At 39.6% G+C, this 15765-nt stretch overlaps 1 protein-coding gene across 1 annotated transcript in view; it reads left to right on the plus strand.

Moving 5' to 3' along the window:
• Positions 1-15765, plus strand: part of MYO16 (myosin XVI) — a 427643-nt gene that overhangs the window by 169571 nt on the left and 242307 nt on the right. Inside the window, exons 13-15 of the mRNA XM_060128880.1 lie at positions 3235-3362; positions 8462-8567; positions 14461-14578. Of these exons, the coding sequence (XP_059984863.1) occupies positions 3235-3362; positions 8462-8567; positions 14461-14578 (352 nt within the window). The remainder of the gene's footprint in view (positions 1-3234; positions 3363-8461; positions 8568-14460; positions 14579-15765) is intronic.

Raw genomic sequence — 15765 nt, forward strand, 5'->3', positions numbered from 1 at the left:
CACTGTGTGCTAGTTTAATTGTAATGGTATTTTCTGGGTGGTACTGAAAATAAAGGTCTGTTTCAATTACATGGTATCTGAGATTAAGTGACACTGCGTAATGTCAACACAGACTGAGTTCCACTTCAGCCTGTTCCTTTTCACAAAAGATGGCAATCACTACCCGAAGTTACCCTTTTTTTTTATGTACTGTTCTTTATTATCCGTTAATAGATTTTTTAACATCTTTATTGGAGTATAATTGCTTTACAATGGTGTGTTAGTTTCTGCTGTATAACAAAGTGAATCAGCTATACATATACATCCCCGAAGTTATCCTTTTATCCAGTCTTCTGTCTGTTCATTCTGTAGACGTGCACAAATATATGTAATAAACACTGCATGTGCCATTATTTTCTGTTTTAATTTACTCAGAGAATATACTAACTATATTCTTTTACAACAAAAATCGTCATTAATCATTATGCTTTCAAAAATTTTCCATGGGGCTTCCCCGGTGGCGCAGTGGTTGAGAGTCCGCCTGCCGATGCAGGGGACGTGGGTTCGTGCCCCAGTCCGGGAAGATCCCACATGCCGCGGAGCGGCTGGGCCCGTGAGCCATGGCCGCTGAGCCTGCGCGTCCGGAGCCTGTGCTCCGCAACGGGAGAGGCCACAGCAGTGAAAGGCCCGCGTACCGCAAAAAAAAAAAAAAAAAATTTTCCATGATAAAAGGTTCGGGTCTAGTTAATTCATTCTAAATACCCTATAGTGTTTTATTGTTTTAATACACAATTATTTATATTTATTCATTAATCCCTATCGTAGAATTACTTTCTCGTTTTCTGCTCTTACAGAGAGTGCTGAGGATTGTTTGGTGTGTAGTTCCTGGTTCATGTTTGAGAATTTCTACAGAGAGATCGCTAGTCAAACCTACCTCCTTAAGTCTAGAAGTTTCTGCCAAATTACACGTAGAATTTCTTAGAACAACACTCAGTATTATACATGTGTTTTTCAGCCCTAGAGAAAACTTCATTTCGAAGTCAAGCTCCACCACTAACTTGCCACGTGACCTTGGACCTGTCACTCATTTTTCTTTGCATCAGTTTCCTCATCTGTAAGCAGGACAATCATCCTCATATCCAAGTCTCGGGTTTCTGGGAGAATTGGATGAGTGAGTGTCAAATGCTGAGAAGAGCAGCAGGCATAGAGCAAGTGAGGCCAGCGCCATCGTTACTAAGCTACTATTGATAACGTTACCAATAGCTCACGTGCACTGTATCCCCTTATTGTTTGAAATAGCATTTCCTTGGTTACGAAGAGAGCTGTTTTTTCATCTTTTCTCATGTGTATTGGCCTTTCCTTTCCGCTTACACTCTTTGCCCAATTTTCTATTTTGTTTCCAGTTTTTCTTATTGATGTGTGAGAGTCATTTATAAAATGCTGAGGATTTATTGATTGTATGCCCAGCTTACTTTCCTCTCTGTCTTCGCCTGAGTTTTTTTATTATTATATGTGTGCTGTTTGTGGTTGAACAGGAGTTGTTAGCTATGATGTTGTAGGACTTTTCCCAATACAATTTGTGGTTTTGACCCGTATTCCCTTACTCCCAAATCATAAGAGTACTGTTTTTACATACTTTTCTAAATGTGTTAAGCTTTGCTGTTCATATTTGGAACTTAAATTCAGTTGGAATTTATTTTTACAGATGGCATGAGCTAGTGATGTTTGTTTCCTTTACAAATAATCAATTTTCTTGACAGCTTCCTTTAAGGATAAGTGACACAGCCCCTATGGCCCCCACATCTCACCGTGTAGGCCTGAGTGGAGTTCTGTAGTCTGTTCCAGCGGTTCCTTTTTCTCTCTCTGCACCAGAACCACAATGTTTGATGACTTAGGCTTTTGATGTTTTTATTGGGATATAATGCATACACGAAGGTGCTCATCTCTGAGTGTACTTTTCCACGAGCACTGGAGGTAGAACGTTCCCAGCCTTCAGAGCCCACACTTGCTCTTTCCAATCACTAACCCTTTGCCCAAAGTACCGCCACGCTGACTTCTAACAGCATACATAGATTGGTTTCACCTGCTTTTTTTTTGCTCTCTGTAAGTGGGATCTCTTAGTATGTTCTCATATGTATCTGATAGATTCCATTCAACATTATATTTGTGAGTCATCCAATTTTTTTCTTGTAGCTGTAGATCATTGATTCTACGTTAAAAAATTATTTCCCCTATAATTTGAAATAATTTTACACTTATGGAAAAATTGCAAATAATTAGTACAAACAACTGTTTTCCTTCAACCATTTTAAAATAATTGGCTGGCATGTTGCCCCATCAACCTTGAGTACACGTACTGTGTCTTTACTACAAACAAAGGCATTTTCCTATGTAACCTCCGTACAGTCATCAAAATCGGGAAATGAGAGCTGCTCCCATTCAATCAGGAGGCTTCATTCAAGTCTTTTCCATTGTCTCAGTGATGCCCAAACAACCAGAGAGCCAGTCCACCATCACAGGGTGCGCTGACCACTGGGCATTTAATTTCCTTCCATTTGCAACAGTCCCTCAGTCAACTCTTGAACTTTCCAACCTTGACATCGTTGAAGATACAAGCCAGTTATTTTGCAGAGTAAAAATTAAGTGTGTCTGATATTTCTTCATGACTCACAAGTCCTCCTATCATTTAGTTTTGATTCGAATATAACGCAATTCACTTGAAACTCGAAAGGACTAAAAATACTAGCACTGAATCACCGTGGCGATCATTAAAAATCACCATTGCCCTGAAATCAAGTTCATTTTGTCTTTTTTTCGAGAAATTTGTAAATGTGTATGTTTCAGATGCAACTGATTTCTTTTAAATGAAATATCCTTTGCCATCTTATGTTACTGAAATGAAATGTTGCTGAGAGAAATTGCATTTGATGTAAGTTGCCACCGTTTCAGCTTACTTCATGGAGAGCTACTGAACTGGATTTTGGGGAGTTGCTCTTTTTGAAGACAGCCAAGTGATTTAAAGCCTGCAAGCCAGATAATGAAGGCTCAGATGTGTGTCTCCGTTTTGTCATTACGGATGCTTAAAATGTGCCGAGAAGGGCAGCATTGTGCAAATGTTTTGTGTTTACAAGTGAGACTCAGAATTAGAGATGTATATGCTTCTGTGTATGGGAAATATGTCAGTAGCATCGTGAGGTAGAGGATCCCGAACCCTTTTCACGGAGATTCCTGCCTGTGTGCTGCCCTGTTTTCCAGGTCTCCCAGCTGTACCTGGGCAGTGCGGGGCAGCCCTGCCCCTCTCTGCCACCTCACATTTTCTCCTGTGCGGAGAGAGCCTTCCACCAGCTTTTCCAGGAGCAGAGACCTCAGTGCTTCATTCTCAGGTGAGCCTGCCCCTCACCCCAGCTCCAGGCTCAGTTCTGCCCTGAGGGCTTGGTGGTAAAACCGTCCTCATTTCTTTTGGTTTACGTTTATTTACTCCCTCACCAGTTCGTGGTCCACTAAGTGTGCAGTGAGTACACTTGACTTGTTACAAAGGAGAAACACCTTTGTTGTTAGAAATGGCCCTGAGTGTAACTGAATTGATATCAACAAACTGAACCTGAAACTCATTTCAACCATTCAACATTATGTCTGCGAGAGTCATCTAATTTTTTCTTCATTTTGAAGATTTACAGCTTAGAACTAGTGTCTTGCTTTCAAACCTTAGAAAACACGGGAAAGAGGCACGCGATACTAGTATCACCCTTCTCCAAAATGTGGTGCTGAGCAAAATACCATGCAAGACCTTGCAGATGTGGGATTTCCCACCTGCTTCTAGGTATTTATACCTTTGCTCATATGTCAACAAAATTATACACTCAAATTAATTTTTTAGTGAAATGCAATGGCAATATTAGCTCATAAATACCAAGATGCTCAGGAGGGAGCATTTAGATCGGAGCAAAAATTCTTCACATCAAAAAGAAGTGTCCCACAGGAAGTAGGGATGAAATGTGATTATATATTGATAGAGGAATAAAGAAATATTTAGGTATTAAAATAAGATCTGCGTTGAGAATTGTGTTTTATATCAGAGCACACTGCCACAAGAGGGAGACTTTCATAAGTACCCCTGGCTTTGCGTAGATTTCAGCAGTAGTGTTGGTTGCAAACTGAATGTGTGAATAAAGCTTTGCACAACCTGAGTCCAAGTGAGATACAAGAGTAACTATGGAAACCTGGAAAGAACCCAAATAATATTTAAATATTGAGTAACTATGGAAACCTGGAAAGAACGCAAATAATATTTAAATATTTAAATAAGCACTTCTTTATATACTGTTACGTTGTGAATTTAATCAAAAATTCCATGGAGGGTCACATCGATGGGTTGCAAACTTTAGTGTTCTGGTTTTCAAAATAGTGCGCAAATGGTTGTTTTTACACCTGTTCGGAAGTGTCCCCTGGGGTGGGGTGGGGTGGGGGACCCGGGCATTCTTGAATCAAGCAACTCTGCTTTCATCTGCTTTATCTGTTGGGTTTCCTGGTCTCACTTACACAAAAAGAGAAACACTTTTTAAAAATCGTGAGATGGTGGGGCGTGTGTAATCGTGTTGACAATAATAACAACTCGTATTTATTGAGAACCTGCTGAGGTCCAGCGTCTCCTCCAGGTGCTCTCCGTGTACCATCTGATTCATTGCTTTAGTAACCTCGTAGGATGGGTATCATCATCGTTATTATTGTCGTTTTATGTATCAGGTGCTGAGTATTAGAAGGGTTAGCTAATTAGTCCAGGGTCTCCCAGCTAGTAAATAGTTAGTGTAGCTGGGCTGTGAGCCCAATAGCCTGGCTCCTGAGCCCGAGTGAAGGTTATCCACACTCACAGCCAGACTCTAGAGCGTGGCTCGCCCAGGGCCGCTAACCTAAGGAGGCTTGCAGAGGTCCCCCCCAAACTCGCCTAAAATGATGGTTACAAATCCACGGACTTAACTAACTTCTCTTTGAGTCCACTTAATCCTTGTCAAAGACTTTGGACCTTAGCGAAGCTGTGAGGGGCCAATGAATCCCTATCCTTTGGGAACCTACCGATTACAGAGTTCACAATGCCTAGCATGTTCTTTCAGTGAAGAAACCTGTTTGTCTTTGTTTCTACATGTACTTGCTCATGGAATTGTTTTGCTAACAATAGTAAGATTTGTTAATATTCTGCAGAACTAATATTCCTTTGGGACATTTTTAAAGGCTAATAATGCCGTGTTATCAACCACTTACTCTGAAAGAACGATTTCTTCATTCACGTTTCGAGAAATGAAGAGCAGGGCTTCCCTGGTGGCGCAGTGGTTGAGAGTCCGCCTGCAAATGCAGGGGACGCGGGTTTGTGCCCCGGTCCGGGAAGATCCCACATGCCGCGGAGCGGCTGGGCCCATGAGCCATGGCCACTGAGCCTGCGCGTCCGGAGCCTGTGCTCCGCAACGGGAGAGGCCACAACAGTGAGAGGCCCGCGTGCCGCAAAAAAAAAAAAAAAAAAAAAAAAAGAAATGAAGGGCAAGTCCGTGATCATAAGGACTTATTACTCTAGCTATTGTCTGTCTTCTTTCGGGATTGGTGTTTGCCTGTAGCTTCTCAACCTCCTTGATTGTCTTGACTACGACAGGCTTTCTGCCTTTATACTAATACATTAAAATGAGTCAATTTGGAATTCAACTAAATACTTTGTGTAAAGATCATTTACAGAGTGTCTGTTATGTCCCATAATTAGCATTTACAAAGAATAATTGAAGATGTGGAGATCAAAATTCAAATATTCCTGGAGTAGATGATTTACAGTACCAGGCCAGAGGATTTTTAATTTGATTTTCAAATTTTCATTTTATTTCTCATTTTCTTCATAATTATGGGCTCCCATAACACACTAGGCTTCATCCTAAGGAATAGTTTTTAACAATTTTTAGATCTCTGTCCTGGGCTAGAACTGGGAGTTTGGAGCCCACCCAGTTCTGCCTTTGCTTTAATTTTCTGAAGGCCTTGATAGATGGTTTTAATTAATTGTTTGAGCATGTACGACAAATATCCATTATCCTAACAGTATGCTGAGCAAACCTAAATTAATGTTCTATGCTGAATGTGCAGCTAACTTGTGAAACATAGGGTCTGCTTCTGTCATGTACAGATTTAGCAGACAAGGCTGTTCATATTTAAGCTTCACATTTTGTATGGGTCCATGACCCATCAGCGCCGCCCCAAATCTTTGGTCAATGTCTGGTTTAATCATAGACGTGGATTTTCAGATCAAGGAATGTTTCTTGAACACGTTGAACTAGAATTTTTAGTTTCAACTTGATATGCTATGAGGCCAAGACTATTATATCCATTTTTTCTTTTTTCTAAGATTTCTTTGTATTTTACTCAAAGTGAAATGTGGTACTCGTTGTGGGATTTTATGAGATGGCAAAAAGCCATGTGATTCTGGCTAGCCGAGAGAGTTGATCATTTTCCCTACATGTGGTCACAGGGTGAGGGCAACGGTGGGGAGAAGGAAAAGGGACCCACGTGACCACTGGGTCAGCCCCACAGCCTCCCAGGCTCTGGGTCTCCAGATCCGCAGGGACTCGAGACCCACCCCTGTTTCGACTTGCTCAATAGATGCTCAGGGAGTGTTGGTTGAGTGTTTAATGTTGCATAAGCACTGCCTTCTACGCTGCCCCTTCTCCAAGAATGAGCTCAATTACTACCTCACCCAGAAGTCTCCCCTGGCTTCTTCCAAGCGATGTACCTGCCCCTTCTCCCATGGGCTCGTTGCTAGCTGTGCCCACCTGTTATAATTATACCATAATTATGTACCTACTCCTTCCTCGAGAGTATCCCCAGCCCATGGTGCAGGAAGCGGTATCTTTTCACCTCTTTTACCCTGAAGACTAACAGACTCCAGCACGTAGTAGGCCCTCAGTAAGTCTCATTTGAAGGAGCAGGCAATATTTGGAAAAGGAAAATGGTATTTTCAAGATTGATCCCTGAGTGAATGCAAGCAAAATCTCTCTAAAAACGAGACGCCTGACACATCAAGTTATGTTGCTGGGTAATAGAATTTTTTAACAGGGAATATAATTGTAGACGTTAAATTTCCATCATGAAAGATTTAGATTGTTTCTGCTCTGCAATTAGAAGGTTAAAAGGAACGGTCTTTGAACCCAGAAAATGAGCTCTTCCGTATCTTCCGCAGGTCACTGTCACCTGCTCCCCTGAGGCTGCTAAGCTGGTCGCTCTAAAAGTGGTTAAAACGTTTATGGTCACAGATGAGGGGAGTAGACGTTTTATTAACAAGTTGAGACGTGAACAAGAGAATTAAGTGTCAGTTTCTTTCCTGGCAAACACCCTTTAATCAAATTCATTAGAACAAGTGCTCAAGGGAGAAACCTGAGAAAGCCCTAGCAAAAGAGCTTTATATGTATTTTCCACTTTTGGCTATCGATGAGTAAACACCGTTTTCACGAGTATTCCATCTAGATGCAGTAAAAGCCTTATTTCGTATCGGACTACGTTGGTTTAGTAATTATTGTATTGGAGTTTTATGTTAACCCTATATTGCCTAGTCTCAGGAATATAATACAGTCATTATTTATAGGAATTATATCACTTACGAAGTATGCCTGGGAAATACCAAAAGCACTGTACTCATGCAGGACATATTTGGATGGTGCCTGTTCCTAGATTAAAGGAAAATGGAAAACACGAAATGTCCAAACTGACAGCAGCCTCAAGACGCAACAGGCCGTTTTCAGATCTGCTGAGCGCCGGGCACTTACCTACCTGGTCGCTCCTCCATCAGGCCGTTTTCAGATCTGCTGAGCGCCCGGCTCTCACCTACCTGGTCGCTCCTCCATCTTTACCGGCTTAGTTGTAGGAGCTGCATGCTTGATGTTCACTTTGAAGGAAAGAGGAGGAAAGCTGAGAAGGATTGCATGACTTTTCCAAGGAAGATGTAACGTCTTTCCTGGAGGACTCAAAGATTTAACCAGGCCAGACGTGTGGCCCTACCAAATACGCATCTCGACTGTAGGCGACCGACACCTGGTGGCCACCCCACTCACCTGCACTCACAAAGCACGGGACAGGCGGAAGCGTCTTTCTTTCCAGCCTAAGGCCTTTCTGCTATAATTTACCTGCATCATGTGGTTCTACTCTGTAAGATACTGGGGAGCAGAAGTGGCATCCTATTCATTTATAGTCCCAGCATCGAAAACACCATATTGTGTGTACACAGGTACACACACAGAGGCACACAAACATACACACACACTTATTTATTTATTGTGTATATAGTACAGCAAAGGAGTGAATCACATGGAAGTGTTAAATGATGCCATCATCTCATTAAAAGTCACTAGGTCATTTCCTCACCTTCTTTGTGCCTGAGAATTGTCTCTGGTTATTTAAGTTTTTTACTATGTTCTCCAAAACCATAAACTTGTGGTTTTTTCTTTTTTCTATTTTATTTTAGTGGAGAAAGAGGATCTGGGAAGTCTGAAGCCAGCAAACAAATAATGAGACACCTCGCCTGTAGGTCTGGTTCCAGCAGGCCTATATTCGATTCCAAATTTAAACATGTAAGTCTCTTGCTTGGGTTAGAAACTATGGAGAAGCAAGAAAAATGCAGTTTACAAATAAAGGGGGCATCTTAATAGGCCATCAGTTTAACCATAAGTTGACCAAAATTTGTGGAAAGAAAGAAAAAAAGACCAGTGCAAATGAATATTGTTCACGTCAAGGTTTATTTTCTTGTATATATTGCAAAATATTTTGAACGTCATACTCTTTTTGTATTTGCTCTGAACAGTTGGATTGAAAATACGTAATACAGTTAGAGTCGTCGTTGTTTACATAGAAAGGGACACTTTGGTGGGATTGGCCAGATAAGCAACTTTTGTGGGGGGATTACTGAGAGGTGATAATAAAGTTTCAATGTATGTAAAAGAACTGGTAACAGTCAACTTTGATGACATTAATAGGCTGGTGATAAACCTTCAACCCCCAAATTGGTATTTTGACATATAACATTGTATTCGTTTTAGGTATACAACATAATGATTTGATATTTGTGTATATTGCAGAATGATCACCCCACAATAAGTTTAGTTAACATCCATCACCACACATAGTTACAAAATTTTTTTTCTTGTGATGATAACTTTTAAGATCTAGTCTCTTAACAACTTTCAAATATACAATACACTATTATTAACTGTAGTCACCATGCAGTGCATTACATCTCCAGGATATTTATCTTATAACTGGAAGTTTGTACCTTTTGGCTCCTTTCACCCAAATTAAGACTGATTTTAAATTATATGCAGTAACATTTGCTTTTATATGAAGACACCTTATCCTGCTACTTCATAGACCTAAAATAGTGTCAGGATTGAATGAGGAACCACAAAGTCCTATTAGCAGCTAAGGGAAAGGTCAAACTTCACACGATAAAACTCAGACATTTGACTCAAGGAGACACCTGCAAGTAGACGGATGTTTTCACACTGTTCTGTTAACAGGTGTTTTCCAGGCCACAGCGGATTGGAAGGAGAAACTCTCTTTTCAGTTCTTCTCTTTACAAAGAATATATGATAAATCAGCTCTACAATGCATGTATGGTATTGTATGTGTTCATTAATGACTTTAATTCATAGCCATCTATTAAACTCGAGCTATATATTGGGCATGTGCAGAATTCTACAGCACAGCTCAAAGTAATTTAACATTTTGGGTCAACTTGGGAAAAGTAGTGTAAACTCTTTGTTCAGATATTGTAATATGCTTACTAATGACACTTAAGGATTAGAGAATCTATAAAGCAATGCAGTTATAAAGTAGACTCAGGTTACCTAATAAAATAACAGGGTCTACTGGCTTAATTGTAATGACAAGAAACCGTAGTCTCTATGTAAATTATAGACTAAAGCACTCATTTATTAAAACAATGCTTTGAGAAAGAGCAGAGTGTGACTTCTAAAATGCATTCTAGATTACTTTATGTAAATTGGCTTTATGTAAATTGGCTTTATGTAAATTGGGTTACTTTATGTAAATTGGCTTTATGTAGTGAATACATTCCAAGCTGCAGTTTTTTGGATAAGAATGTTGTTTTTTGGACAACTCTTCCAAATCAATTAGCATCTGGGAATCCATATTATAATGTCAATGCAAATTTCAAGTGAAACTATTCCTAATTCATTTGTTCCTTTTACTCCTTTCTCATGGCAAATTAAGGGTGTCATAAATAAGTGATTTCCAGTCTGAGGTTTGAGTATGGCTTAAACTTCATGACCATCATGCTTTTCTCGGTCTCCCTTTAAATGATCATCCACATGCATTTATTCAGTGTACAAGACGTTCTTGAAAATTACCCAGCCACAGTCTTTGCCCAGCATCCAAGTGTGTGTGCTGTGCGGTAATAAAATACACGCACTGGAAAAAGTTATGAACTGACTGCAGATCATTATAACATCACAGGTGTTCACTGAAATTATGTCTGTTTAAGAGGTGGGCCAGTACTTTCTGCATGAAAGAAAAATTGTATTTAGGAGGTGAGTAGAAAAGAATATCCTTGATACACAGAGCAACGTAGTAGAAGGCTTTATGTTCAGGGCAAGATGAGAGGAAGGTTCGTTAGGTGGCCCTGAAAAGAGAGGAGTGAGTGAGCAGAGTTAGATGGTGGAACAACCCCTTGGAGGTACCACGGGGCAGACACGTGCAAGATGCTGCCCCGAGGGGCCACGTGCACAACAGACACATGGTATCTTCCACTGGGAGATGCTGGTTGAGTCTGGACCAAATCATGTTGGCCTACATCTTAGCATAATGTGAGAGAAGAACAGTCATTGAAGGTCATGCTGATGAGCAGTTTCCAAAGAATAAATAGTAGAAGAACGGTAGCAACATAACAGGAAGGACATATCGGTAGGTCTTCAGTACAGAATCGTGGAGAAACTGAGGCGTAGAGAACATTTTCCTTGTGGTTTACATCGATGGCAGAATTAAAGATTTATAAATTAAAGGTTATTACCCGGAGTTGGGGTGGGGGGTGGGAAACACAAAGGGAAGGGGTTTGGGAGGAAGCTGGCCATTTCTAAGTTCCATGCTATCACGGTGAGCAGTGTTCTCCACAGAGGGTGCAGAGAGGGAGAGCAAGAGATTTAACTGGTATCTGAAGGTGAGCTCCAGAGATGATTTTTGGTAATTTTATGCAGGTAATGCACATATATTTTAAAGGACACACAGCTGTAACTTTTCTGGATTTTAATCTTATACTTCAGTTGTCCGTCTTGAAAGTCTACGTAGGTTTACGTTCTGCCTTCGCGGTGGGCTTCAGAGTGAGCTTTACCCCATGGGCAGGTGGGTTTGAATCCCATCACTGTAGATACTGCTTTTGTTTCCCTGGACAATTTCAAAACAGCTGAGATCGGTTAAGAGGATGGTTGTTTGTAGTCGCATTATTTGAATTTCAAACTGTGGAAGCAGGGACTTTCCATGGCAGTAGGTTTATTGGAACATAAAAGTCATGTTTTGGGAAAAAACACAATTGCCTGGGACTTTTCACTAATTCTGGCCCAAATGAGTTTCAACTTTAAGACATTCAGTTCCATTTAAATTAAGTAAATGTTTATTGAGTAACTGCTTTCACAGAGTGATGGGGGTCACCTTGATTAAGCCCTTATTTTTTATTGAGGAGGCTACAAGTTTTTACTTTGAGAAAATCCAGCTGACTAACTCCTACTAGGATAAGTGCGCGTAACTTTTAGTGGCAGAACTAAGAAAATTTTATAGAAAAGAATTCCAATGTAAAATAGGAACAAATCATGCCAATAAAATTTGAAACAGTAAATACTGAGGAAATGTATACTTACTTCCCTTTGCCTATATTTTTATTTAAAGTTTTATTATGGCACAATATTCTCATTATTTTGTTTTAAAGTTGAGCAGCAGAACAGTATTGGTTTTGCATTTTTTCTGTATTTCTCTTAACACATTTGTTTAGCGCCACCTATTGGGCAAATGGATGATTAAAGATTAAAAAAAAAAAAAGAACCCCTCATTTCAGTTTAATCTTGAATCGTGGACCAGCAGTGCACAATGAAAGAATGCCATGTATTTATATTTGTTCAGTAGTTTTAGGTTTATGCTCATTTTCTGCCTTATATGTCTTTATCATTATTCAGATACGGTGATTAAACACACCGATTCTGCAAGAGATTGCTCGGGTTTCAATCCCAGCTCCACTATTTATAAGCTCTGAACCTTGGGAAATTTACTTAATCCATCAATTTCCTTTTCTATAAAATGGAGACAGTAGTTGTGAGAATTAAAAGAAGTTATTTATACATATACACGCATATACGTTCGTACCTATATATGAATGTGTGTGTACGGTTAGATATAATTTATATATAACTTTATATATATATAGTTCCTGGCACATAGTAAGTAAAGTATAAATGTTTTCTACTATTATTAACAAAAATAAAACGAATCTTTGCTATTTGTTGAATGCTTACCATGTGCCAGGCGCCAAGCTGAGCGCTTCATACACTGGACTCTGATAACCACTGAAGGGGTTATTCTGCTTAGAGTAAAGGAAAGGAGGTTTGGGAATTTATGAAACTTGCTCACGGTGGTAGAACTTGTCATTAGCAGAGCGGGAAAGGGGGGGCAGAGCACATGCACCGTGCCGTTCATTATCCTGGACTTCCTGTCTGGGCGTCGGTCATTCATTATCTTTTATATTCATTTTCTGTTATAATAAGAAATTAGTGTGTTATCAGATACAACGCCAACCAACTAGAAGCCAAAATATTTAAAAATGTTATTTTATTCCTTTTTATGAATTTTTAAACAATTGTTTATTGTAATATTATAAAGGCTTAAAATGTGATATAATTACACTATTAATTTTGCTATATATTTATTTCATATTAAGTTGTTGGAAAAGAAGCAAAACATAGGACCTTCATAAATACTGTTTCAAATTATTTTTCAGAAACATTTCTGCCATTACTACTATCAATGCACTATTATGATCTTTAAAATTAGGTTATTGTAAAGAGACCTAAATCATAGGGTTTCTGTAAAGATTCAGGGTTTCTCTCCAAAAGTTCAAACTTCAGAAACAGACGTTTTAATATATTTCGCTGTTTCCACGATGTTTAGCTCTGTGACTTGTGATTAGAATCAAAGTGTTCTTTTATAATCTTTCAAAGTATGAAATACTTCCAGGTGAATTGAATGCCTTAGTAGAGCAGCATCCAGAAAGTTAAAAAACAGCAGCAGGGATTCCCTGGTGGCGCAGTGGTTGAGCGTCCGCCTGCCGATACAGGGGACACGGGTTCGTGCCCCAGTCCGGGAAGATCCCACATGCCGCGGAGTGGCTGGGCCCGTGAGCCATGGCCGCTGAGCCTGTGCATCCGGAGCCTGTGCTCCGCAATGGGAGAGGCCACAACTGTGAGAGGCCCGCGTACCGCAAAAAAAAAAAAAAAAACAGCAGCAAACTTTTTTTTTTCTAATTTAGAATCAAAGTCTCGAAAAATACTATCATCAGAAATTATAAGCCACCACCAAGTGTATCAAGAAGGTATCATAGTGCCCATCTTGTGGTTGATGCAGGAACTACATTTAAGATGGCAGTATCTTGAAAGATACAGAAAAGTACCTTTGAACCTTCCAGATTTTCAAACATTTTGGAGAATTGCTTGGCCATCATCATTGTCACAGGCACAATCGGTTGTGAGAAAAAAATGACATTCATCCTATAGTCAATCTTTAAGGAAATACGTGAAGAATTTCAGATGCCAGGGTTGATCCGTGGAGCTGTATTAAGAGCATTTTAAAGCTGCAAGCACCCATCTCTACAAGAGCACCTCGTGATAAGATACACTGGATCCAGTGGCTTCATCTAGAATTCTTATTATGGAGCAAAAACAGGGTATGGGAGGGTTATCTAGGGACTCGGGGTGCAAAAGAATATGTGGCAAAATAAATACGGGTTCAGAAGAAGGTTATAAACAAATGTTTACGTGGATTCGTTATTTTTAAAGGAAATTCTGACTATTGCTTATATTAACTCTAATTCCTCCCTCCAAAGCCACAGAAGCACTTCTACTGTTCTAGTCAAGTTAAAAAGCCCAAATAGCATGTGCTGAGTTGTGTGTGTGTGTGTGTGTGTGTGTGTGTTACACTGAGAGGCTAGTGAAAAAAAGGGAGTCATGTGCTCTGTGCATAATTCTCCTGTTACTGTTAGCTACCGTTTGAGAGGGAGAATGCTAGCAGTTTGCATTTGAGAAAAGAATGACCTTAAAATTGCAATATTGTGTTGTATGAACAATGGAGAACCTCTTAGCTGAGGGAATATTCCTGTCTCTCTGCTATTATTACCCAATTTTATTTAAACAGATGGGTAACTCAATAAATGTTTCCCTTTAAAAAAAAATAAACGTTTCCCTTTTGCTACAGGTCATGAGCATCTTAGAAGCCTTTGGACATGCCAAGACCACTCTTAATGACCTGTCCAGCTGCTTCATAAAGTATTTTGAACTACAATTCTGTGAGAGGAAAAAACACTTAACTGGAGGTAAGTGTAAAATTAACAAAGGAGATCTCTGGAGCTACCAGAAGGGGGCAGAGAAACACCAAGCACCGTGGCAACAGTGACTGGTGTGTGTGCGTGCGTGTGTGTGTGTGCGCGCGCGCGCGCACGCGCGCACCCACATGTGGGTGTATTAGTGTGCACACCCAAGGTGTCACGTTATGAGTTCTAAAATTATTGTGAATTGAAAAATATTCTGAAATGCAAGGTGAACCTTTCAAGGCAATTTTTGTGTTAACTATATAATATGAAACCAAACCAAAAATAGCTGAAATGAATCACACTTGCTGAACACAGAAACAAACTTAAATATCAAAGTAATGTGTAACTTGAGTACATAATTCCTTCTTGCAAGATACGTGGAAATCTATTTTAAATAAAACTGAATCTGTATTTTAAAATGATTGAATTAAAACAAATCAAAAAATCAAAATGATCACCCAACTAAACCCAAACTGAACTATTTCTTATTTGATTTAAATATTTAATGTGTACTTCATGAAAACCCCTTATTTGAAATTCAACTAGTTTAGAATTCACTTGGGATTTTACATCTTTCAAATCAAAACGGATTATCCATGCAAATTAATAACATGACTATAACTGTAGTTAGAATACCTGAATCTACTTGGAGGAATAGAGTCTTTTCAAAAGTTTTGTAACAGCTGTTAGCACACAAACAATTGTAATTATCTTTGAAAGAGATCAGTTTTATTTGGTGTTTCAAGTTACACTATCTTCCCTTCAGGAAACAAAAGTCACTTTTGACCATAGTTTAGAAACAAATAACCTGTATTTTGCAGTGAGGTATGTCCAAATCCCATTAGTACTAAATGAAATTTGGTAAAAAATATGCATAAAGAGAGTCAGAAAAGATAATTTTAGATGTTGATGTTAGAGGCTTAAATTCTGCAATAGGAAGGCTGTTTTGTGTTGTTTCTCACTCCATGGCTAAGAGCTCTGTTTGAAGATCTACCATTTTAGGAAAACCTCAGAGGAGAAATGTCTTGAGCCTCAAACTCTGGTTTTCACATCTTTGTTTGTAATACCCCAGTGAGACTATGCCTCCAAGTGGAGGGCACAGCCTGGCCACCTCATTTGTGAGCATAATTTCCCCTGAGCTTTCCGGCACCAAGGGTTGGAGCCATAGCAGCTGGGAGATTCGGGGGTTC

Source organism: Lagenorhynchus albirostris, chromosome 18 (assembly GCF_949774975.1).
Source record: "Lagenorhynchus albirostris chromosome 18, mLagAlb1.1, whole genome shotgun sequence".
Lineage (NCBI taxonomy): Eukaryota > Metazoa > Chordata > Mammalia > Artiodactyla > Delphinidae > Lagenorhynchus > Lagenorhynchus albirostris.